We start from the raw sequence: 22,730 nt of genomic DNA, 5'->3' as shown, positions 1-22,730 counted from the left end.
TCCCTGTGTGAGAACGCATCTGAGCTCCTCTGACTTTCTCTGACCTCAGAACCCGTGGGCCCTGCTTTCATCCTTGCTTGGCAAAGATATTCTCTGCCCCCTCCCCACCGCCCGCCCCGCAGTGTCGCAGGACAAGTGTGGCAAGCCCACGCATCTCTCCGCTGGCCCCCAGTCCCAGGTCGGACCATCAGACATAGTTTTCCTTCCCCAAGGGCCCCAAGAAGCAGGCCAGGGACTGAGGACACAGAAAGTTAATTCCAGAAAGATCCACATCCACTTGGGAGTTTGGCAGGTCCAGTGATGAGGGGGAGACCATTTGCAGCTTCTTTGCAGCGGCTTTTTTCAGTTGAGGGCTTGCAAAGCAGTTGTGATTGCCAGGAGCATGGAGTGAATTGGTGGTGGGATATATATATATATATATATACACATATATATATATGTATATATATATATGTGTGTATATATATGTATATCTCGATATCTAAAATAGATCTCTGTGGACAACTAGGTACTTTTATATGTGTATATATCATCACCCTAAGTTGTTTTCTTCCTCCTGTCCACTTCAAAGACCTTGTTGTTTATTCCCCACGGTGATGTCTGAACAGCTGACAGATACCTCAAGGGTGATTATTTCTCTAATAAGCTTTTAACAAGCACCATATTGAGCGAAGTGCATTTGAACAAGATAATTATTTGGCCGAACGGAGTATACACGGCACGTGCAGCGGCGCGTTCTCTGCTCGCGGAGGGGCATGCATTGGTGCTCGGAGCGGCTGCGTGACTTCACATGGACTTCTCTCTCTATAGTTCCCCGTGCGCTTTTAGAGAAAGATGCTCAGACCCTCTCCCAGAGGCTGGCTTGAGAAAGGCAAAACTGAAATACAGAAACGAGCGTGTTGAGAACCTCCCCCAGGCCCCAGCGGGCGGCGGGAGGTGGGCGGGGGGTGGCGGGTGGGGGTTGGGGGGCCCCATTTTACATCTGTCTCGCAGTCGGCTGGACTTGAATCCACACGCAGTGACGCTTACCAGTCGGGCCAGAGCTGACGTGTAGGGGGACCAGGGGGGCCCCAGCGAGGTGCACATGGGGCTTCCGTTGCAGCTTGGACTTTGGGGTTTTGGTAGGACCGCCCCTTCTACCACTTCTTGTGGGATTTGCTACCATCGCCGCCTGAGGATACCCGAGTAGACTCTGGACAGTAGAAGGACTCGCCCTTGCCTGCCACATTTGTGGTTAACGCCCCACTGTGCGGTTTCTGGCTCCAAATTATTTTAAAGGTTTTTTGGGTTGGGTTTTTTTTTTTTTTTTGGTGTTTTTTTGTTGTTGTTGTTGTTGTGTTTTGTTTTGTTTTGTTTTGTTTTTCATTCTTAAGCTAGTCATTTGGTTTCTGATATCTGCTCTAAATATCCTGGCCTCTAGCCCTTTTTGTTTTCACATTTCTTGACCTTATTTATTTATTTATTTATTTAATTTTTATTATTATTTTTTAAGTTGTGGATCTTACTTTATTTTTTCAGCCCGGGCCCTTTCAGGCCTCCTTTCTTTTGCTCCTTCCTGCCGCCTCTTAGAACTACAGGTCTTAATCACTGGCTCAGTTCTTAACCCCTGGCTTCTCCCCCCAGACGCGCCGGAGACAGGAGGAGACATTTCTCTATGTCTCTGGAATGTTTCCAGGCAGAAAGATGCCCCCTGAGCTGGCGGGGCTCCCTTCTCCCACACCGGGCCTCCAGATTCTGTCCGAGTCCACTCCTCAGAAACCAGAAGCCCTTTTCTAGGGAAGTGGGCTCAGCATCTGAGAATCTGAGCACGAGAAGTCTCCTTGGGAGTCATTTCCTGGATCCTGCCCCTCCCTTCTCAGGTGGGGAAGCAGGTCCCTGCAGGGGTGCGTGGTGACAAAAAGAGAAGGTGGAGTGAGACCTGAATGGAAGTCTCGGGTCTCCGGAGCCTGGGGTCTTGCCCCGCGCACACCTCCCTTTAGCTTTGGGCCTTGCCTCTGACATTGCTCAGTGGGGTGCACAGACGCACCCCTGAAGCGAGGTTTGCCCTGCAGGGCATGGTTCTGTATTCTTTCACAATGTTTTAGTCATTAACTCAGAAGTAGAAACCTTTTCTTTGCCAACGGGGCCTTCGGTAGTCCGATAACCAGATCTTTCCCCCTTTGCTTCCTTCCAGCAAATGTTGGCCTGGTTACTCTGGTTTGGGGAGCCCTCCTTTTCCAAGCCGGCAGACTGGGTCCCAGGCTCGGTCCCATCTCCCGCCCCCAAATGGCCAGGTCTGCCGGATTCTGGTGTGTGAGGCCACTTGTACTGCTGCATAGGAGACAGATGCTAAAACGGGGCCCCACCTGAGCCCCAGTGCACCCCATCCGAAAGGGAGGCAGGCCTGGGCTCTTCCCCCAGGCACAGATTCAGACCTGGCTCCTCCCTGCATTTGGGGTTTGGGACACCGCCTCAGTCCCGAGTGTCTTTGTGTGAGCTCCAGTGCCCTGGGTTGGCCGGGTCACTGATGTGCCTCCCCCTCTGCCCCTCCCCATTTTCTCTTCCCTTTAGGTCCTGGCCTGGCCTTCATTGCCTACCCAAAAGCTGTGACAATGATGCCGCTGCCCACGTTTTGGTCCATTCTCTTTTTTATTATGCTTCTCTTGCTTGGACTGGATAGCCAGGTATGTCCAGATCGAGGGGACGCCGTACAGAGGGAGTGCCCGGGGGAGTGTGGTTCTGGGAAGGTGCCCTTCATCGTGCCGTGTGTGACACCGTCACTCCCTCCCGCCCTCACCTCAGACTTGCACCAGCTTCAGCCAGCAAGGGTTCCTCCAAGACCCCAGGGATAGAAAGGGCCTCAGGGCAACAGGAGGAGGACGTCTGCCCCAAAGCTCGGGTCTTTGGCCCCAGCAAGGGGAAATGGATACCTGAGGCGTGTGGTTAAAATGAAACTAAAGACGGGAAATAGAAGGTCAAGGCCAAGTGGTGATGATGATGTGTTCCGTGGAGGGTCCACACGGGGGCCCAGGACATGGCAGGCAGTTCAGGGAAGGGGCGACAGTGCCTGCCCAAGCTGTCACTGATTGTCCTAAGTGCAGCCAGAGAAGCCCAAACCACACATGGTGTTCTGTGATTCCTGGCGCATGTGAGTAGCGTCCCACGGAGTGAAACCATGATCCTCCAGCGCTGGGGAGCCTCGCTCAGGCCCACCCTGTCCTCTGGCCAGCCCAGCTTCTGCCCTCCCAAGGCACGGCTCCATCTATACCAACACTATTTTCCTGCACTTCTGAACCCCTGTGTCCCGCCCCTCCAGGGCTCAGACCTCCATGGGGTGTGTCAGTGAGAGCCAACCAGGGGCTGAGACTGGCTTCGGAGTAACAGTTCCAAGCCCCCATGCTGTATGACATTGGGCACATTCCCTCCCCTCGCCGAGACTCCGTTTTCTCATCTCGTAAATGGGTGTGATTATACCCACATTGCCTTGTATGAAGTACCAGGCACAGTGCCTGATACAGAGCAGCACGTGGTGCTTGGAAAACAGAGTTCCCTTGGAGATATGTGTATTTTCCTTGGAGTTGTCTCAAGATGACAGTTGAGAGGGCAGGCGTGATCCAGGAGTGGAGAGTTAGGATGCGCAGGGTGGGCTGGTGGTATGCCCAGACCAGAGTCCTGCACACGGTGCCACCACCCTGGGGCCATCATCTGAGGTCCATCGCTGAAAGGCAGGCACTTTGCGGCCTTCTATGTGGTCTGGGTATCTGGCTGCCTTTGGTCCAGAGGCCTGCTGCCAGTTCAGGAGAGGGCTTCACCACCCACCCCATGGGCAGCAGCCTCAAAGTTGCTGCCCAGGGTGAGTCCCTGTGGACTCAGAACCAGATAGGAGGAACGTCTTAGAAGGTCAGGCAGAGGAGAGGAGGCAGTCTGCCAGCAAGGTCAAGAACAGAGTGAAGGATTTGGCAGGAAGGGGACCAGGATTAGCAGAGAAGACAGAGTGGAAACATTTGGGAGACTGAAAACAAAATACTTGTGTAGTTGTTGGTGGGCTTGAGCTGTATAAACACCAAGAGGAGTCCATTAATCATCTCTCGTTAATGAGTTTGGCCTTCGGAGGCCCCAAGCAAATGGCTTTTATAACTTCTTCCAAAGCTCTAAGTGAAAGCAAAAAACAAAAACAGAGAGTGGTTAATAAATGACAAAGCGTGACGTCTCCATGGGCCCAAAATGGGCCTCTTGGGCCAAGGAAGCTGCTTCCTGAGGGAGTGGAGGTGGTTTATATTAAGTTTTCTCCCTGGGAGGCAGGTGGGGCCTGGCTGGCGAGGCACACCTCTGAGCCAGGCCTCATGGCGGCCAACGGGCTCAGGGAATCTTGGTGAGCTCTCCAAGCCAGCCTCAGAGGGAGCTGGCACCCTTTCCACTCAGAACCTGGAACTCAGGGCTCAGAGCCCTTCAAATGGCCTGCCTAATTGATATCCCACGAAGGGCCTGAGTAGGATTTGAACCCAGGGAGCCAGGACATAATGTCTCAGGGGTCTGATGGCCTAGGTTGGAATCCCTCCTTTGCATCTATTTGCTAAATGTGAGCTCGCAGATGGTGGGGGGGGGAAGGTTTTGCAGATGCTGGTGACCGCCTCACGCCCCACCAGCACCGTGATATAGTCAGAGCGCTGTCCTGCGAGGTGTTTCTGTGGGCAAGTCTTCATGTCGGGCTTTTTATGTATGTGTGTGGCAATATGGTCCATGAAATGGACCATCTGAACCATTTTTAAGCATGCAGTTCAGCGGTATGAAGTACATTCACGTTGTTGTGTGACCATTGCTGCCACCCGCCCCCGGAACCTTTGTGTCTTCCTAAAACGAAGCTCTGTCCCCATTAAATACAACTCCCCATTCCGGGGCCCTTTCCCTGTCCTGTTTTTATATATATATGTAAACTCTTGAATCTGTAGCGTCTCTACAGCTGGGTACAACTGTTGCCCTGTAGAGCCAAGAAAACTGAGGCTGAGCAAGAACAAGGGATCGGCCGAGGCCACACACAGCTGGTTTCAGGAATGGGCTTGGTTCTGGGGCTACCCATTCCCTGACCTGCTAGTTCATCCCTCCTGGCCTTATCTTGGAGTTCCCCCCAAATAGCTTCCTCTCATGGAAGTGCAGAGATCCATAGCCAACCTCAGGCAGAGGCCTCTCACTGATGGAGTGTGCCCATCAAGGAAATGCCCCCCGCCTGCCTCCCCCCCAGGATGCCTGGCATCTGCAGGGAGCGCTCTTTGACTTAGGGACCACTGCGTATTTCTTGGTGAGATGGGGTGGGGGTGGCATGCACATGGAGGCAGATGCTTGCACGAGATAAGAAGCAGCACCGGTGGAGGAGAGAGCTGGCCCCCATCTCCCTGGAGCTCACTCATCCCCTGACATGGGTTTGCAGCAATCACCCAATTACCAGCTTACTCTTGTGATTTCACATCTTTGTCTGCCTCCCTGCCGAGCAGGCAAGACCTTCCCATTTTACAGGGGAGACAGACGGACATTTGGAGAAATCAGGGTCACATAGCTGTTAAGTGAGGGAGGTCTGAAGAGGCCGGTGGAGCAGGGCTGAGGGCTGGGGCTGGCGTTCTCCAGAAATGGAAGGGAGCTTGGAAATGAGGGGCGTGTGCTGGTGTTGACCCTGCCCCACAGTGACACCGGACCTTCCTGCCTTTAATTTCCCCATCTCAAAAAGGAAAGAACCTTTGTCTTTAACTCCTTTTGAAGCTTAATGTTTGGGCCACAGGTTTGCCGTAATTCAGTGGTAATTTAGGTTGAAAACTCTGTGGCTGACACATCAGTCCGAGGTCAAAACATCAGCCCCTCCTCTTTGGGCCCCTTTCAAGAGCCTCTCGCTCCTCTTTTCCCTGAATTCCTGGCAACAAAGGATCAGTTCTCCAGCCCCTCTCAGCCATGAAAGGGATTCACTCCCGGGTTGTATCCCTTGATCCTCCTGTGATGCATCCCAAAGGAATAAGTGGTGGGACCTCTCTTGTAGGAATGCTGGGGAAACATCCTTCCCAAATGCCTCTCTCGGATGAAAGAACAGAAGGGTCAAGGCTTTAGCTTTTCGACTTTTAAAGGAATCAGGCAGACCGGCCTTGGAGGGTATGTTGGCTGGCAAAGCATTTCGGCAGTAGTCACCCAAATGTAAACTGCTTCTGTGTGCCCTTCGGTCCTGAAGCTTCATTTCTAGATTGTGCTCCGGATGCTTCTGCCCCAAAGATAGAGGTAGAGGAGGAGTCTTTGCCCAGACCAGTAGCCGCAGAAGGGTGGAACCCGTCCATCGGGCACTGGTTACATCCATGACAATAAGCGTCCACAGGACAGAGTTTCCTGCTGCATTTTAACAGAGGCAGCTCTCCATGTAACGATCTGGCTCCGTCTCCAAGTTATATGTTAGAAAGATTTAGAAAGACTGAGAATCATCCTAGCACATTACCCAAGGAAGGGCCTCTTCAATGGGTTTCCTTACCTTTGGGAGCCCAGGGCCGGGTTCCTGGGGTCACAGTTAGCATGTGGCTCACACACGTGGGCGCTTAGGTGTGCAGGATATCCTTGTGGATCCACGTTCCCCACAGAGCTAAAGCCATTGTGTGAATCTGATGGGGAAATGGGGGTCCAGACTTGCCCTGAGTTACCCATTCATTCTTCATGTGTCCACTGAGCAACCACATGTGCCTAGCCCACCTGGGCACTCCAGGCCCAGAGACGAGGGGGCACTGCCCTTGGTGTCAGAAAGGACCAAGACCAAGATGGGGGGAGGTGTTTGTGCCAATACATATGTGCCAGCAAGTGTGAGAAGGTGAGGGTCAGCATTAGCTTCAGAGAAGTGGTCATTCTTGAGTGAAGTCTTAAATGACAAGGGAAAGGCATTCTGAACCAAAGACAGAGATGTGCGGGATATTTGGAGGACTGTGTGTGGCCCACCGTGGCTAGACCGGCCGGCGGGGCTCCCCAGGTAGAGTTCAGGAGACCACGTTCACACATTTGGTCTTGACCCCTCAGGCTACTCCGTGAGTGCCAGGAGTCTCCTCTCGGAGCAGAGGGGAGGTGCTGGGCATCTGGGACTCAACCACTCTCTTCTCCTCCGCAGTTTGTTGAAGTCGAAGGACAGATCACGTCCTTGGTCGATCTTTACCCATCCTTCCTAAGGAAGGGTTTCCGTCGGGAAATCTTCATCGCCTTCATATGTAGCATCAGCTACTTGCTGGGGCTGGCGATGGTGACGGAGGTAGGTGGCTTTCTCACCTGGCCCGAGGGACCTCCTCTTGCAGGGCTCTTGGTGACCTACACGTGCTTCAAAGACCAGTCCAAGGCTGTACTGCCCCTCCTCCCACTGGTGGAGGCAGTGGCTAGGCTATAGCACCGAGATGGGTTATCTCCTGGCCCCACCCAGTTCAGGGATCCCACCCTGCCCAAGGGACCTGGCCTACATTTCGGGCAGCAGGAGACAGCTCAGGACCCAGCAGTTGACCCAGACTTCCCAACCCTCTCTCCTGTTACCATGGCAACACCTTGGCCACCCCCTGCCCTCCGTCTCTCCCTCGTCCCAGGATGCCTGGGAGAGAGGTGCTTCAGCCGAAATCCACTTTAATGGCAGCTCTTTTCACCCACGACTGTGCCACAGCCCTTCTCAGGCCCGGAGGGGAGGTGGAGACCTTCAAAAAGATAAATGCAGACCTCCTGGTAGATACCACCGGGGCGGTGCTGGGCCTGTGTGGTCGGCAGGGAGTGTGCACTGTTCAGAGGGTGGGCGGGGGCCCTGAGGAGGCTCCATCCAGAAGGGAAAAAAGATGCAGGAACAGCACAGTGTCTAAGGCAGAGGTGGGCCAGCTGTCTAAGAAGAGGCAGCAGAAAAGAAAGATTCTTGCACTAAGATAAACATGGAAGCCTGGCATAGGCCTGGGGCCTGCTGTCTTATGCCCCCCTCCCCACCTACCACCCCTCATTCTCCAGCAAATCACTGCATTTGCTCCCAAACTCCGTTCAGGTTTCACATCACCACTTTTTCCTACTGGAAATGCAAATGACTGTTTCTCTAGAAATGTCTTTAAGAAACACACACACGCACACACACACGCACACACACACATGCGCCAAAGGCAGATCACAGCTCCACACTGAGCAGTTGGATTTCACTGAAGTATCCTCTGTTGGCCCCGGTTAGTTTTCAGCACCTGCTTCCGGAAACCCATCATTTTTACTGAGGAAAACATCTTTTGCTTTCATTTTCCTGTGTGTATTTGTGTGTGTGTTAAGATTTTATTTTCTTAAGTAATCTCTGCACCCAGCGCGGAGCTCGATCTCAAAACCCCAAGATCAAGAGTCGCACGCTCCACCGACTGAGCCACCTGGGCACCCCTGTGTGTCTGTGTTTGTTAACTAATCTGTCAAACATGAAGTTGAGCATCTTTCTACACATGTATCTAGTCATCATAGTCTGTGCCCATTTTCCTCTTGGGTTTTCTATTTCTTACTGATCTGTCAAAGCTCTTTATATATGAAGGGAATTGGATACCAAATAACAAGTCAACCTTCTCTGGTTTTTTTCTTCATAGGGTGGCATGTATGTGTTTCAACTCTTTGACTACTATGCAGCTAGCGGTGTATGCCTTTTGTGGGTTGCATTCTTTGAATGTTTTGTTATTGCCTGGATATATGGTGAGTACGGACTTTGGCATATACTCTCTCAAGTCTCTTCTTTGGGTGTCTGTATTTAGAAGCTTCCAAAACAGAATTCGAAGGGGAATTCACTCTGAGTTGAACACAAAGGCTTTCCCTACTTGGCATTTTCCCCTCAAGGCTTCCCCTTTTGTACAGAAATAATATCGTTGTGGCCACATGACATATTCTCCCCATGCTAAAGGTGCAGGGTGTGACTGTATGTTTTGAGAAACACAGAATTTGTCTGTGTAGGGGGGTCTATCTATGATTTACTGCTCTGGGACCCGGACGTGGTCTATTTTAATCCTCTTGAGACCTTGGATTGGCCACACCAGGATTTGGGGGCTGCCTAAGTTTGCCTAAAAAATATACGATGCCCAGTTACATTTGAGTTTCACATAATTTCAGATGAACATCTGCCACTCTTGGATCTATGTGGTGTTGAGCAGCAGGGACCTTGAGCAGACCCCCGAGTCCCCCTCATGGCCCTTGAGCCCCTGCTGTGCAATTCCCAGGGCAGATGCTGGTGTTGGACACAGTGTCACTCTCTGTCTCCCTCCATCTCTCCTAGGCAGCGATAACCTTTATGACGGTATTGAGGACATGATTGGCTACCGGCCTGGGCCCTGGATGAAGTACAGCTGGGCCGTGGTCACTCCAGTTCTCTGTGTTGTGAGTTCTGCCCTGCCTGGCTTGTGGGTGCTAGCCTTTTGTCCATGGGGCTTGACCTTATCACCTGCTGAACCATTTTTTGCCCAGCACCTGCCAAGCACTGGCCTGTAACAAGCCCAGTGACACCTCTGCCTGGGAGAGGTGAGGCAGCAGGCTGCTCCCAAAAGTTCCTTGAGATGAGTTTTGAAGAATAAGTAAGAGCTTGTCAGGAAGAGAAAATAGAAAGAGCATTCCTGGCAGAGGAACCAGCCTGGGCCATGCAAAGGCAAGGCGTTGCGGAAGAGGAAGGTGTGTCGGGGCATGCATGTCGAGAAATTCAGGGGGTCCACAACAAAGCACATAACCTTTCCCCAAGCCCTTCTGGAGCTCGTGAGCTCAGTTTGGGTCACTGATCAAATTGAGGGGCCTTTAGGGTGTCAAATGGAGAGAGGTCATGGACACTGGAAGTGAGGTGTTTCCATGGCAGGGTGGGAGTTGTGTCCAGAAAGGGGAAATCCCAGCAAAGAGATGCTCTGGACTCTCCCAAGAACAAGGAAGCTTCGTACCCACCCAGGACTCAAGGGCCGTGATGTGCCACATTCCTCTCCCCCCGCCCCCCGCCCCCGTGCCAGGTTTCCCTTGCCCGCCATCTTGGAATGCAGGTTAGAGCATGCCCAGACACTCCATTTCAATCTTTTCCCCAGAGGTTCTGGCAGAAGGGAAGTCCTCTTCTTCCCTGTCATTATTTGAAACCACTTGTGAGCTTTGGAGCTAATTGCAGGGGAAGACATCTGCTAGGCCATTCTTGGCTCGTGCCATGAGGCGCACAAATGGCAGAAATGTTCCTTGCGTTTAGGAACCAGGTGCTGAGGGATGAACGGGCCCTCCCCTCAGTGAGCCTGCTCTCAGGGCCGGAATAAATCAACACGGCCATGAACTCGCAGTGTGCACCTCCCTTCTCTTGGGGCCCTGGTTTCCCCCGTTTGTAATGGCAAGGAGACTCTGCAGTGAGAGGTGAGTGACAGCCGACAACCTTAGGTTTGCTGTCATTTAGTATGGCTGTGGCCTTCTCATCTGAGGTGCATGTTTTCCCCACAAAATGCAATAAGCTGTAGCAACCAGCAGCCGCAACAACTGGCAAGTTTATCGTGGGAGATGAATTTAGTTGGGTTCAGAGCCCGTGTTCTTGTCCTCACTCGACAGTGGTTTGTGAGCACCTCCTGTCACCACTCCGTCCCTCCCTGAGATGAGGGAGGGGTAGATCAGAGGTAGGCTGTATCCCCAGGCGGTGGGATGAGGTCACCCTGCTGGAAAGAGGAATGTGAAGGGGCAGGTACCAAGCTTCCTCGTGCTGGGAGAGCCCAGAGCAGCGCTCTCCTGGGCCCCATCCCGATCTAAGCTACACCCCACCCTTAGGGATGGAAGCAACAACAGGGCCAGGCAAACGGTAGTTGCCCCCGGGAAAGTATCTGTAGCCTAATGCTCTCCCTTCCCCTGCCACCAATTCTGATTTATGTGGATTTGTCTTCCCGTCAAACCCAGTTATTAGATAATGAAGATTTAAGTCCTTTTTACGTTGTGGATCCATCCAAGGCAATCCTGGGTCATATATGAGATGCTATAATTTTGACCAGAAACAAGCCCTGGGCTCTCCCAGCCAGACTTATGTGCTCTTCTCAGGGAAATGTGGACTTTGCACAGGCTTTGGGGCTCAGAGCTCACCACACCCCACCGTTCATGGATACTGATGGCCACTGGCCACTGGCTTGGGCTTGGGGCTGGACACACCCCCACAGGGCAAGACCCAGGTCTGCACCCTGTCCTGGGGGTCAGGGATGGAGATGGGTGAGTGGGGGAAGGGAGGAAAGGCTTTCACCCATGCAGCTAACATTTATTATGCACCTGCTGTGTACATCTGGAGCTGCACCAGGTGTTAGAGAAACAGGGGAGCAAGAGAGACGTCCTGCTTGCCCTCGCTGATTCAGTTAGGTCGGGGGAGCATGTGTGAAGAAGTAATTATAACCGTATGCTTTCTGGGAAGGAAAGGTATGGTCACCTGACAGAGTCCGGGCAGGGCCTGGACACGTAAGACGAAGACAGGACCATTCGAGCTAAATGAGGATGGAGGGTAAGGGCTCGAGTCAAGAGAACAGCCTGTTCTAAGGCCCCAGGGCACGCAGCTAAGGAGCTGGAAGGATCTCAGGACAGCTGGAGTGCGGACATGGAGAGGGGGTGGCAGGCTGGTGAGGGGTGAAGGGGCACAGCTCTTGGCTAACGTTGCTGGCCGGACTGAGGGATTTGGACTGGATCCTGAAGGCACTGGGGGACCACGGAAGGGTGTTGAGCAGGGAAGCGACGTGGTCAGGTTTGCCCCAGGGGAGGTCCTTGGGCAGCCGAGTGAGGAAGGGCGTAAGGCCCCTTGAGTGGGCCCTGCCCTGCTCCTAGAGCCCCTGCTCCTGATGCCAGGGCCCCCCTGACTGCCCCATCTCTCTCCACAGGGATGTTTTATCTTCTCTCTCGTCAAGTACGTACCCCTGACCTACAACAAAGTCTACGTGTACCCCACCTGGGCCATCGGGCTGGGCTGGAGCCTGGCCCTGTCCTCCATGATGTGCGTCCCCTTGGTCATGGTCATCCGCCTCTGCCAGACGGAAGGGCCGTTCCTTGTGGTGAGCACGTGGGGCCAAGGCTGGATATGGGGGGGGTGGGAGGGCGAGAAGGGAGAGGGTGAAAGCCAGCCACTGGCTGTCGGCTGTTCCATTTGCTGTGTGACCTTGGGCACGTCGCTTGCCCTCTCTGGGTCCTAAACCCGTTGCCTGCCCCCTGGAGGGGTTGAGGTTGTCAGCAGGCATGTGGGGAAACAGGAACAAAAACAGTTCACATGGACGAAGGCTCTGGTGACATTCAGAGCAGAACTGTGGCAGGGCGAGGAGTTTGCCAAGCAGAGAATGAGAAGTGGAAGGGTGTGACGCTTGGTATGTTCACAGGGAAGGACATGTGATAGCGTTTGGGCAGCGATGACATGTTCTGAGGGGGGCAGGTGAGTGATGAAGCTTGAGAGGTGACAGTAGCTTTGCATGTCAGGCTAAGAGGTAGGGCTTTATCCTGGGAGCAGTGGGGACCATGGTGCTGAAGCAGTAAGACAGGAGACAAGGAGCTGGGAAGGAAGCCTGAGCTCTACCCAGAGGCCTTCTCTTACCCTGGAGCCATGTTCTTGGTAAGCCCGGCCCATGCTGGTGTCCCCTTCCCCAGATCTGTGGCCCCATCTGCTGCCTGAGACAGGCCCTCAGTCCTCCAAGCTTCTGTGCCTGCCAGTCTCCCACCCTGAGGTCCCCTCCTTACCACCAACCCCTCAGAAATTTCTCTAACAATACTGCAGATTCCAGGCTGTGGCAAAAACTGGGGCTCTTTCCAAGAAATCCTTTTCTTAGAATCTCCCTTAACCTTTGGGCTTGGGCCAGCTCCAAGACTACACTGTTTTGTTCTGGACTCTTTTTATTGTTATTCTCTTAAAAATCTGGAGCCAGGATGTCCTGGGGCCCTGGCTCCCCCTTGGGCTGGGCCGGTTTCCTTGTGGGCAGAGGAATGGCCTGGAGGTAGTGTTGGTGGGGGGAGAGGGGTGGCTGGGCAGAAGGCACCAGCCTTCCCTAGACAGAGGAAGCAGGCCAGGGTGTGCCTGGGAGGAAAACATGAAGCCACGAAGCCGGGGTCTGTCTGAGCTGGGATAGCCCTTGGGCCCTTGAGGTGTTCCTGCAGCATCGGACCCATTGTAATTTCTCAGAGGACACAGGGAAGGACCCCAGCGCTCAGCCAGAATGCTGATAGGACCTATCATTTGTGAAAATCCTGAAATACGGGGTCTGGGGACAGATCTGTGATCGCTATGGTCCTGAGCCCTCCACATGTCCCTTCCCCCCCCCCCCCATTACCTCTTGCAAACCCAGCCCCTCCCTGGGAATATCCAGAATGTCCCTACTGCCCAGAAACTAACGGGTTAATTGGGGCAGAGCAGACAGTCTTGGATGTTTGTTCCAATTGGTCTCTGCCCACAGCAACCACATATTTCAACCCTGGGGGACACCTTACACTAACTTGTGTCCCTTCAAAGCCTAATTTTAAAATATTGTTCCATCCCAAGTTCAGAGGTTTGATGAGAATGGGTTTTGGCGGGGTGGGGGGGGGGCGGGGAGGGAAGGAGGGTGTGGAGGGAGGGAGGAGGAGGGTGTGGGTGAGGCCTCTTCCCAAACTTGCACCTCACGGTTGCCTCCAAGCCAGGTGGATAGCCAAAGCGCCGTCCTCTGAAGGCATTTGAGCCACCATCCATTTGTCACGTGCCCCTCGACCTCCCGTCTGCGCTCCCAGCCATGAGCTTCTCCCTGAGCCACATTTGTAAACTGAGAGCTCCGTCCCGGGGTGACTCCCCTTCTGTCCGCACCTCCCATATACGTGGAGTCCCGGGTGGCTGTCTGGCATTGCCTGCCTCTCGTCCCACCTTCTGGGCTCACAGCTGTATAGAGAGGCAGCATGACGGCAGGGAGCTGAGCCTGCTTTCCTGCTGGCCCTCCGTCCCTTACCCTTTCCCTGGGGCCTCCAGGCTGGTCCCCCCAGAACCAGGCGGGGAACCTGGGCAAGGGAAGGACTCACTCGGGGTCAGGAGGGACCTGGAGAAGGCGATCGAAAGTTGCAGCAGGCAGCCATGTGCTCAGCTCTGGCCTGTTGTTACTAGTTGCCAGATCTTGCAAGGTTTTAAGAGCAGATGGAAATTAAATTTGGATTTTTCGAGTGAAATATGGTAGCTCTTGGGGCACCTGAGTGGCTCAGTCAGTTAAGCGTCTGACTTCAGCTCAGGTCATGATCTCGCGGTTTGTGAGTTCAATCCCTGCATTGGGCTCTGTGCTGACAGCTCGGAGCCTGGAGCCTGCTTCCAATTCTGTGTCTACCTCTCTCTGCCCCTCCCCAGCTGGCACTCTGTCTCTGTTTCTCTCAAAAATAAATAAATGTTTAAAAACATTTTTTGAAAAAAGAAATGAGATATGGTAGCTTTTAGTAAGCAGCTTAAAAATTGTAATATACGTAAGTTGAATGTAAATGTCTAAAGAGAGGATTTTTTATTCACAGCTGCTTCCTATTTAAGTCTTTGAGTAGACACTTGGCAGGGGAAAGCTGGGGGTCAGGAGCCCTGAGTTCCAGTCCCAAATCCGCTGTGGGTCTTCTGGGTGTCCCAGGAAGGCTCTTTCCCTCACTGCTTCTATAATCAGGCAACCAGACAGAAGGATGAAACTCGTCCTGTCCCAAAGTGATGGGACAACTCTCATGAAGTCCAATCTCCAGTCCCTCTCTGAGGACCTCAGACACGAGCAGTGTCTCTGAGCCCCCAGCAGGGAGAACTAGATACCTGCAGGAGAACGGGAGGGCCATGCAAGAAGGCAGGAAATGTAGTTTACAGGTGGCTGAGGAGTTGGGGGTTTCTCCTTGGGGAAGGTAGGAAGCCAGGGGAGGCTCATAACCGTCTTCCTACCTCGGGCATACAAAGTGCAGAAACTCAGCTGCTTTGCAAGTCAGAGAAATCTGGGGATGGGGATTACAAGGAGGCAGATTTCAGCTTCGTAGGAGAAAGAAGTCGGAGCCAGGCGGTATGAGTCCCCCTGTCCCTGAGGTGTGCAAGCAGGGGTTGGCCAAGGAAACTATTGACAGGAATTCTGCCCTCATTCAGGGCCCAGAGGGACCTTAGAAGAAGCACCTTAGTTCAACTCCTTCATTTGCTAGTGGGTGAAATGGGAGGTCCAGAGAGGGGGTTAGTTTGCCAAAGGCCAAACAGCGCACTGGCCGGGCTCGGAGGGGATAGACGGCTGTGGTGAAGAGGGGAACTAGGATGCCTGACTTTCCTCTCTGCTCCCATCCTCTTCCTTCTCCAGAGACTCAAGTACCTGCTGACCCCGAGGGAACCCAACCGCTGGGCCGTGGAGCGCGAGGGAGCTACGCCCTACAGCTCCCGCCTGGCCGTGAACGGCGCTCTCATGAAACCGACCCACATCATAGTAGAGACCATGATGTGAGCTCTCGGGCGCTCGGGCGGACGGGCTGCTTCCCTGCTGTTTACTAACATTAGATTCTCATAGGACCAGGTTTACAGAGCTTTCTATTTGCACTAGGATTGTTTTTTTTAATTGTCACAGAAAATGTTACTCTGTGTGCGTGCGTGCGTGTGTGTGTGTGTGTGTGTGTGGTATCGTGTGTATGTGTTTTTTGTTTTGATTTGGGGATATTTTATACAAAAAAGAAAACCCACCGGCGGATGTCCGGGGCGAGGCAGAGTTTTCATATTGAATTAGATGTATTTTATGGGAACTTGGTAAATTTTTCTTTGTATTTTTTTTTTTACATATAACTATATATACATTTAGAGATTGTCATACACTTTTACCACTTGAATCGATCTTGCCAGCAACAGATCTCATTTTCAAAAGCAATTCTTCGGTGCTTGTATAGCTGGCAGAAAGTTCTGCCCCCAAAAACACAGGGTGGAATTTTCCTGGACGGGAGACCCATTTTAAAGGTGTAGTACCTTCCCAGCCTGGTTCAGATAGAAGCATACAGCAGAGGGGAGGCCCCACCAGCCGGCCTGACCCAGAGGGGCTAGAGAAAGGAGGGCCACAGGGAGAGGTTTCATTACACTTGTCTTAGCCAAGAAGAGAGATGCCAAAATAGTGAATCAACGCCTCCAGTCAAGGGACTGACTTACAGCTGACAGGTGAGGCCTTACAGCCAAAGTCTGATTCTCTAGAAACCGTTGCACCAAGAGCAAAATCCTGCCTGTTATTTTGAGATGGAGGGTGGATAGTCAGAAGGACTGTCAGATCGATTGTCAGAACCATTCATCGGAGCGGGGGCAGTAAGAGCTCCCAAGAGGGTGCTGGTGAGGATGGAACCCCGACATTCAGGAGGCCTCGGGAGGCTGCAGTCCCACGGCTTCCCAGCTAGAGTTCGAGGCCGGCGTTGCAGGAGCCGCCAGTGGTCTCAGGGCTCCGACCCTCACACGGATGGGTCTGTTGCGTTTTAATGGGGTTCTATCAGGTTCTGGCCGGCCCCCCGCTGACCTCTCTCGCAGCTGCCTGTAGGAGAGAAGCATGATGTATTTGGTGAGGGACGAGGGGTGAGCCAGTGGACCAAAGGGTGTGGGCCCAGGCGTTCAGAGAGAAATGGTGTCAGGGAGGGGTGCTTTTCTTTCCTCAGCAATCCACGCTCAGCTCTGTCCTCGTCTCCCAGGGGCTGGGAAACTCCCGACACGCTCCCGGCTCAGGGCTGCCCCAGCTCCTAGCTGGGAGTGCCAAGAGTGCTTTTGGAGCCTCCCTGGATCTTTGACTTGGGCGAAGTGCTCCCAAACCCTCCTCCCCGTTCAGGCAGAAGAGCAGCCCTTGGTGGTGACTCGGGAGATGGTGAAACTCTTCACAACTCCTGCGGTAGCTGGTGTTAGATACACACTATGTGGGGACCGAGGAGAGGAGGTGAGAGGGCATTTTCTAGAAGGGTGGGATTGTTCAGGGGGCTGGCACCCCAGAACTGGCTTACCCAAGAGCCTGTCTTCTCTGAACCAGGAGGGAAGGTACTCCACCTTTAAAATCCCAAGACGGACACGTCTCCGCCCCAGCCCCCATTTGGACCTAAACTGTGCCATTTAAACTGTCACTTCCAAGTTCAGAGTCTAAATATGACACGTTGTCACGCACAAATTACAGTGACGGCCTCGTGGGGCGTGGAGAGTGGTCCACCTCGGGTTTTCGGAGCAGGGGCTCTCTGAATCCTGGAACCCTCTCCCCACATTCGGGAGGGGAGGAGCCTCTGGGGTCCGAGGAGCAGAGGCAGTTCTGAACCTCTTCTCTTTGGCAAGCATCCACATTTCACTGTTTCCAAAGCGTATACTCTGCCAAACAATACCCAGTCCTATTCCAAACTGTTAACAATTCTGTGTTCCTGTTTCTCTATGTATTTATGGTTGCCGCTGTGTCTGATTTGATTTTGTCAGTTTTTTTTTCCTAATTTTACCGAGTAGCAATGTGACCTGTTTTCCTTTGTCTCATGGAACTTAGTAAACTAACCACTGTCAACGATTGGGGACAGGTGACACGTGGGGTCGAGGGGGGCCTGGCGTGCTGTGGCTGCCTGGGCATTTTGTGGCCATTTCAGGCTACAATGTCTCCCCTCTGGTGAAAGGCTACAGTATTTTGGGTTGGTAGGCAAATTGCAACATTCTGGAAATGGCCTGGGAAAGGCCTCTCCTCTTATAAAATTCGCAGACCAAATTCTAGACCAAAGACACATGCAGACCAAGTCCCCAGGCCCCGCCTGGAAGGAAGGTCAGCCACTTTCCCCAAGCCCGCTCCTCGACAATCGCCCGGTGCACCTGTCTCCAATTGAACCCTCTTGTCTACTCCCCTCGCCCTTGTGTTTCCGCAGAACTTGGCTCTGTGAGTACAAGGTGTGATGGTGCGTGACTTTTCTATGTCTCCTCATAAAGGAAACCTGTCATTGGAGCTCATGACTCTGGTCCTCCTGTCTCTGGAGAACAGGCAGCCCGCCCACTCTCTGCCTTGGGATGGGTTAGAATTTCCAGTGCCCGCAGATAGCCCAGCAGGCCAGCTCTGGAAGGGAAGCGAGGGAAGTGGTTAAAGAACTTGTTTTAGGATGCAGAAATGGGTAAGGGCCTCAGGATAAATCTCGCCCGGGGAGATGCTTCGCCGGGCCTGGCATGGGCCGTGTCGGTCCCCGCAGTGGGCAGTCTTGCGTGGTCAGTGCCTCCCCGGTCATCGCCCTTATAAAATGGGGAAATGAGACCCGCTGTGAGGAAGAAGCTGGGCACGGCAAGCAGGGACTGGAGCCGGGCTGTCTGGAGTCCGTCTGGCTGCAGGTTCTCCAAAGGGTGTGTGACGAGTGGCGCGTGTAGCTCCCCAGTGTTCTCCCTGAAGACCAAAGACGAGCCTTTATGAAAAAAGGAAGCGCTCTGTCCCCTCAGCGTTCAGGGACGAGGAGAGCAGCACCCCCCGTCCTCTCACCATCCTCGGGCCAACTGGACCTCAAGCTGTGGCTCCGTGGGACCGACGACGGCCCTCCCTCTGGTAGGAGAGGTGGCACCCGTTCACCCTGGCCCTGCACCCAACAGCCCTCTGTGAGCTAGGAGCTGACCTCCCTATGGCACGTGAGGAAACTGAGGCCCAGTGAAGCCAGTTGGTGTGCAAGAGGCAGAATCCCTTAGGCAGGATTTAGCCTGAGGCCACGAGGGACATTCCCAGGCAGAGAAGTGAGTGGCCTTGGATGATTTCTGGGTGACACGGCCCCCTCTCTGTACCTCTGCTCCCTCATCCTTACCCCAGATCCCAGCGCACCCCTAGAGAAGGTGGCAAAGTCCAAGGGGAGTGAGCCACCCTCAGCCTAGCACAGGGTGATCTTGTGTCACCCGGTGCCACTGCACAGTGGTCCGGGGCCCAGCCAGCATCTCCCCAGCACTGCCCCTCTGGTCGGGGAAATGCTCTGGGCAGCCAGGGCTAAAGGCAGACACTGCCTCCCTTCCCCTCCAGCCTCAGACACGGGCCAGGAAGGGACCCAAGAGAAACCCTGAGGTGGCTAGAGGTCCCATCCAGCCCCGAGCCCCAATGTCAGGCAGCCCCAGGCTGGGCTGTCCACGTGAATGCTATAAATAGCCCGGTGCAAAAATCCAACAGGCACAAACCAAACAACATCCCAGATATCAAAACGCAGAGAGGGGTGTGGGCAACCTGGAAGCCAGAGAACAGCATTTCCCTCGCCCCCAACGCCCTGTTAATGCCTGGCCCTCAGACTGCTCGTTTTAATCGGAAGCTATGTTTCATTGTTCTCTTGGTGGGTGTCACTACAGACGTGTTCTGACAGTTCCCTGAGGAATCTTGTTATATATTTGGCTTCCAATTGAGATGTTGGCTCCATTTCTTTCTCCCCCCCCCCACCCTTATTTTTTACCCACTTAATTTTCGAATCCCTAGCAACTGTGACTCTGTATTTAGCACAAGAGAAAGCTGAGAACGTGGGTCTTGCCTCCTTCCAGAAATATGTCTGGCTCATCAGGACTTTTTTTTAAAACTTCAAAATATTTTTACGATATTTTAAACTTTTGTAAAAAAAAAAATCAACCAACGAGAGACTCTTCTGAGGAGGAATTTGTATTTGAATAAGATCCTTGGTGTGTAATTCAGTCTTGCAGTATACAAGCTTTTGTGTATAAATGTTTTATGATATGAATCCCTGTATTTTGCAGGGCTTTTCTTTTCCTCTTTTGCTTTTTAGATAAATATGTATATCGATATTTTAAATTCATCTTTGCTTTTTTTTTAGAGGAGTTTGTAATCACCTTATAACATGAAAATAAACATTTCCTTTTTAAAATCCAACACGTGTTCTGTGTTTTTCTTTTTTAATATTTTTTTTGAGAGTGTGCACATGTGCAAGCAAGTTGGGAGGGGGGCAGGAGCAGAGAGAGAGAGAGAGAGAGAGAGAGAGAGAGAGAGAATCCCAAGCAGGTTCCACACAGCGCAGAGCCCAACTGGGGGCTCAATCCCAGGACCCGAGAGGATCATGACCTGAGCTGAAGTCAAGAGTCAGACACTTAACTGACTGAGCTTCCCAGGTGCCCTTGGTTCTGTTTTGATGAGGCTGTTTTTCCTCATGTTTGGCAAGCACCTTAACAGTTTACAAAGGGCTTTCAGTTCTGCCCTAGGATGCTCATCAAAGGTGGGTCTTGTAGGAGCCCGAGGGTGGCTCAGTCGGTTAAGCGTCTGACTTCGGCTCAGGTCATGATCTCGAGGTTTGGGAGTTCGAGCCCCGTGGCGGGCTCCGTGCTGACAGCTCAGTGTCAGATTCTGTGTCTCCCTCTCTCTCTGCTCCTCTCCTGCTTGTGGTCTCTCTACCAAAAATAAACATTTAAAAAAAAAAAAAAAAAAAAAGGTGGGGTGGGGGGTGGTAATTGTCTATGGAGACACTGAGGCAGAGGCTCACAGAGGGGTACACTTAACTCAGGGGCACAGAGCAAGTCTTTGAAAGAATTGTCCCAGGTCTGCTCCGGGCTGGTTCCCCTGATGCTGGGGACTAAAGCCCACCTGGCATGCACCCCGCCCCGCATGGCTGGGACACCTCACATCAGTCTCCCGAGCCTCGGTTTCCCCACCTGGAATAAACTGCCCCTTTCAAGGCTTCGGGCTGATTAGAGGTCATGCACCAGGAGTAGTTACTGGCACCCAAACGGGCTTTCTGACCGCCAGGCCTGAGTGGGGGAGGCTGCAGGGAGGAGCGTAAGCCCTAGAGGGATGCAAATAGAAATCACGCCACAGACTCTGGGGCCTCAGAAGGCAGAACCCTCAGGACCTCAGAAAGTGGTACAGGAAGTATTTGGTCCTCTGCGTTGGGAATTGTGTGCTCAACTCACTGTTACAGGTGGGGAAACTGAGGCCAGGAGAGGGGTTCAGCTTTGCTGGGATCATAGTGCAGGTCAATATTTTGGACAGATCAGTGTGTGGGCAAATTTAGGGAAGCCTCTTGGGTCCTTTTCTCCAATTCGCCAGACCAAACATCTCTCAATAACTCATTTTTTTTAAATGTATTTTGAGAGAGCAAGTATGTATGAGTGGGGGAGGGGCAGAGAGCGAGAACACCCCAGTGCGGGGCTCAATCCCATGGAGCTTGAGATCATGACCAGAGCCAAAACCAAGAGCCAGACATTCAGCTAAACTGAGCCACCCAGGTGCCCCTCAGTAATATAAACTCATTATTTATAGATGATGTTAGAATAAAATGCCACTCCCCCAGCCTTTTCTGGTTGTTGGCCTTTCTTTTTTGATATATATATTTTTTATTTTTGAGACAGAGACAGAATGTGAGTGGGGGAGGGGCACAGAGAGGGGGAGACACAGAATCTGAAGCAGATTCCAGGCTCTGAGCTGTCAGCACAGAGCCCGGCGTGGGCTCAGACCCACAAACTGTGAGATTTTGACCTGAGCTGAAGTCAGACGCCTCACCAACTGAGCCACCCAGGCGTCCCTTGTTGGCCTTTCTGATGGCCTCTGTCCACCTCCCTCCTCCCTGTGTGTTTTGGCCATAACTTGTATTCATATCCTTGTATTCCATCCCTTACTATTTGTGTGACTTAGGGCAAGTTACTTAACCTCTCTGTACATTTCCTCACCTATGACACTGAGCTAACAGAACCATCTCTGAAGGCTGTAGGATAATCCAGAGAATTCTTGAAAAGCACACAGAAGCGCCTGCACGAAGCCAGTCTGTAGCACAGGGGTACCTCTCTAGGTCTGGCCCTGTCCACACCCTCTTCCCTGTTTCAGAAGGGCCCAGAGTCTATCGCCCGGCACTAGGGAGAACAGAGGTACCCTGTGCCCAATCTGGCCTTTGGCTAAACACACCTCCAGAGATGGGGGCTCACTCCCTCATGCATAGCTGATGGGAAGAAGCTCTTCATCTGCCCCCACAGAGCTGTGGACCCCTAGTGAGGCCTGGCTGTGCCCTCTGGGCCCATCCTGCCCTGGATGCCCAGTGAAGACTCAGGACATCAGTGAGATCCCACCCAGGATAAAGTGGCTCCATGCAGCAGACCCACCACTTACCTGCCTCGGCGGCTTCCTCCTGCAGATAGGATAAAATCCAGTCCAGACCCAAGCCCTCACCATTGGGCCCTGCACCCTCCAACCTGGTCTCCCCACTCTGCTTTTGGGCCTTTCTCTTCCTTGACCCACCAAGCTCATTCCCACCTCAGAGCCTTTGCACTTGCGCCCCCTGCCTGGGACACTGTGCTTCCCCGTCTCCACAGGGTTGGCTCCTGTCTTTAAGGTCTCCCCACAAATACCTCTTCAGAGAAGTCCTTCCCTGACCCCGGAGCTAAAGCTCTCACCCTCCACTGTGTCCCCATGACTGTTTTGTTTTGTTTTGTTTTTTCATTCTGAAATAATTCTTTACAATGTACTCCCTTGTTCATTGTCTGTTTTCCACTAGAATTATAAGCCCCATGCAGACAGGACCTCCTCCGTCTTGTTCATGTTGTTTTTCCAGAGGTGAAAACAATGCATAGTCCAAGCAGACTTTTTGAATGGATGAATGAATGAATGAATGAAACAGGTAAGATGTCCTAAGATCCAAACAGAAGCTACTGCCAGCCTATGATCAAAAAAAAATAATAAAAAAAAAAAAGAAAGAAAAAGGCAGACACCCCAGTCCAGTTGCATTTAAATAACTTTATTTAAAAAATCATCCCAATGGCACCCCACCCCCAGCTCCCACGTCATTGCAATGCAATCCCTGGCAGAACGGATTTACGCGTGGGCCCCAAAGAGACCCCAATGGCCTTTGCAATGCAGCCCCTTGGCATGTGCTTCCCGAGA

General features: G+C 52.7%; 1 protein-coding gene across 2 annotated transcripts in view; it reads left to right on the top strand.

The window, feature by feature from the left end:
- SLC6A6 (solute carrier family 6 member 6) overlaps positions 1–19,739 on the top strand; it is an 89,103-nt gene extending 69,364 nt beyond the window's left edge. For both annotated transcript variants that reach the window (XM_030307485.1, XM_030307483.1), the window contains 6 exons: positions 2,551–2,663; positions 7,100–7,237; positions 8,565–8,667; positions 9,242–9,342; positions 11,820–11,990; positions 15,237–19,739. In XM_030307485.1, coding sequence (XP_030163345.1) covers positions 2,551–2,663; positions 7,100–7,237; positions 8,565–8,667; positions 9,242–9,342; positions 11,820–11,990; positions 15,237–15,377 — 767 coding nt within the window. In that variant the 3' untranslated portion in view covers positions 15,378–19,739. The remainder of the gene's footprint in view (positions 1–2,550; positions 2,664–7,099; positions 7,238–8,564; positions 8,668–9,241; positions 9,343–11,819; positions 11,991–15,236) is intronic.
- The last annotated feature ends 2,991 nt before the right edge of the window (positions 19,740–22,730 follow it).

This window comes from Lynx canadensis, chromosome A2, assembly GCF_007474595.2.
Source record: "Lynx canadensis isolate LIC74 chromosome A2, mLynCan4.pri.v2, whole genome shotgun sequence".
Lineage (NCBI taxonomy): Eukaryota > Metazoa > Chordata > Mammalia > Carnivora > Felidae > Lynx > Lynx canadensis.
The sequence above is the reverse complement of the archived record's forward strand: the minus strand, read 5'-3'. Positions and strand labels throughout refer to the sequence as shown.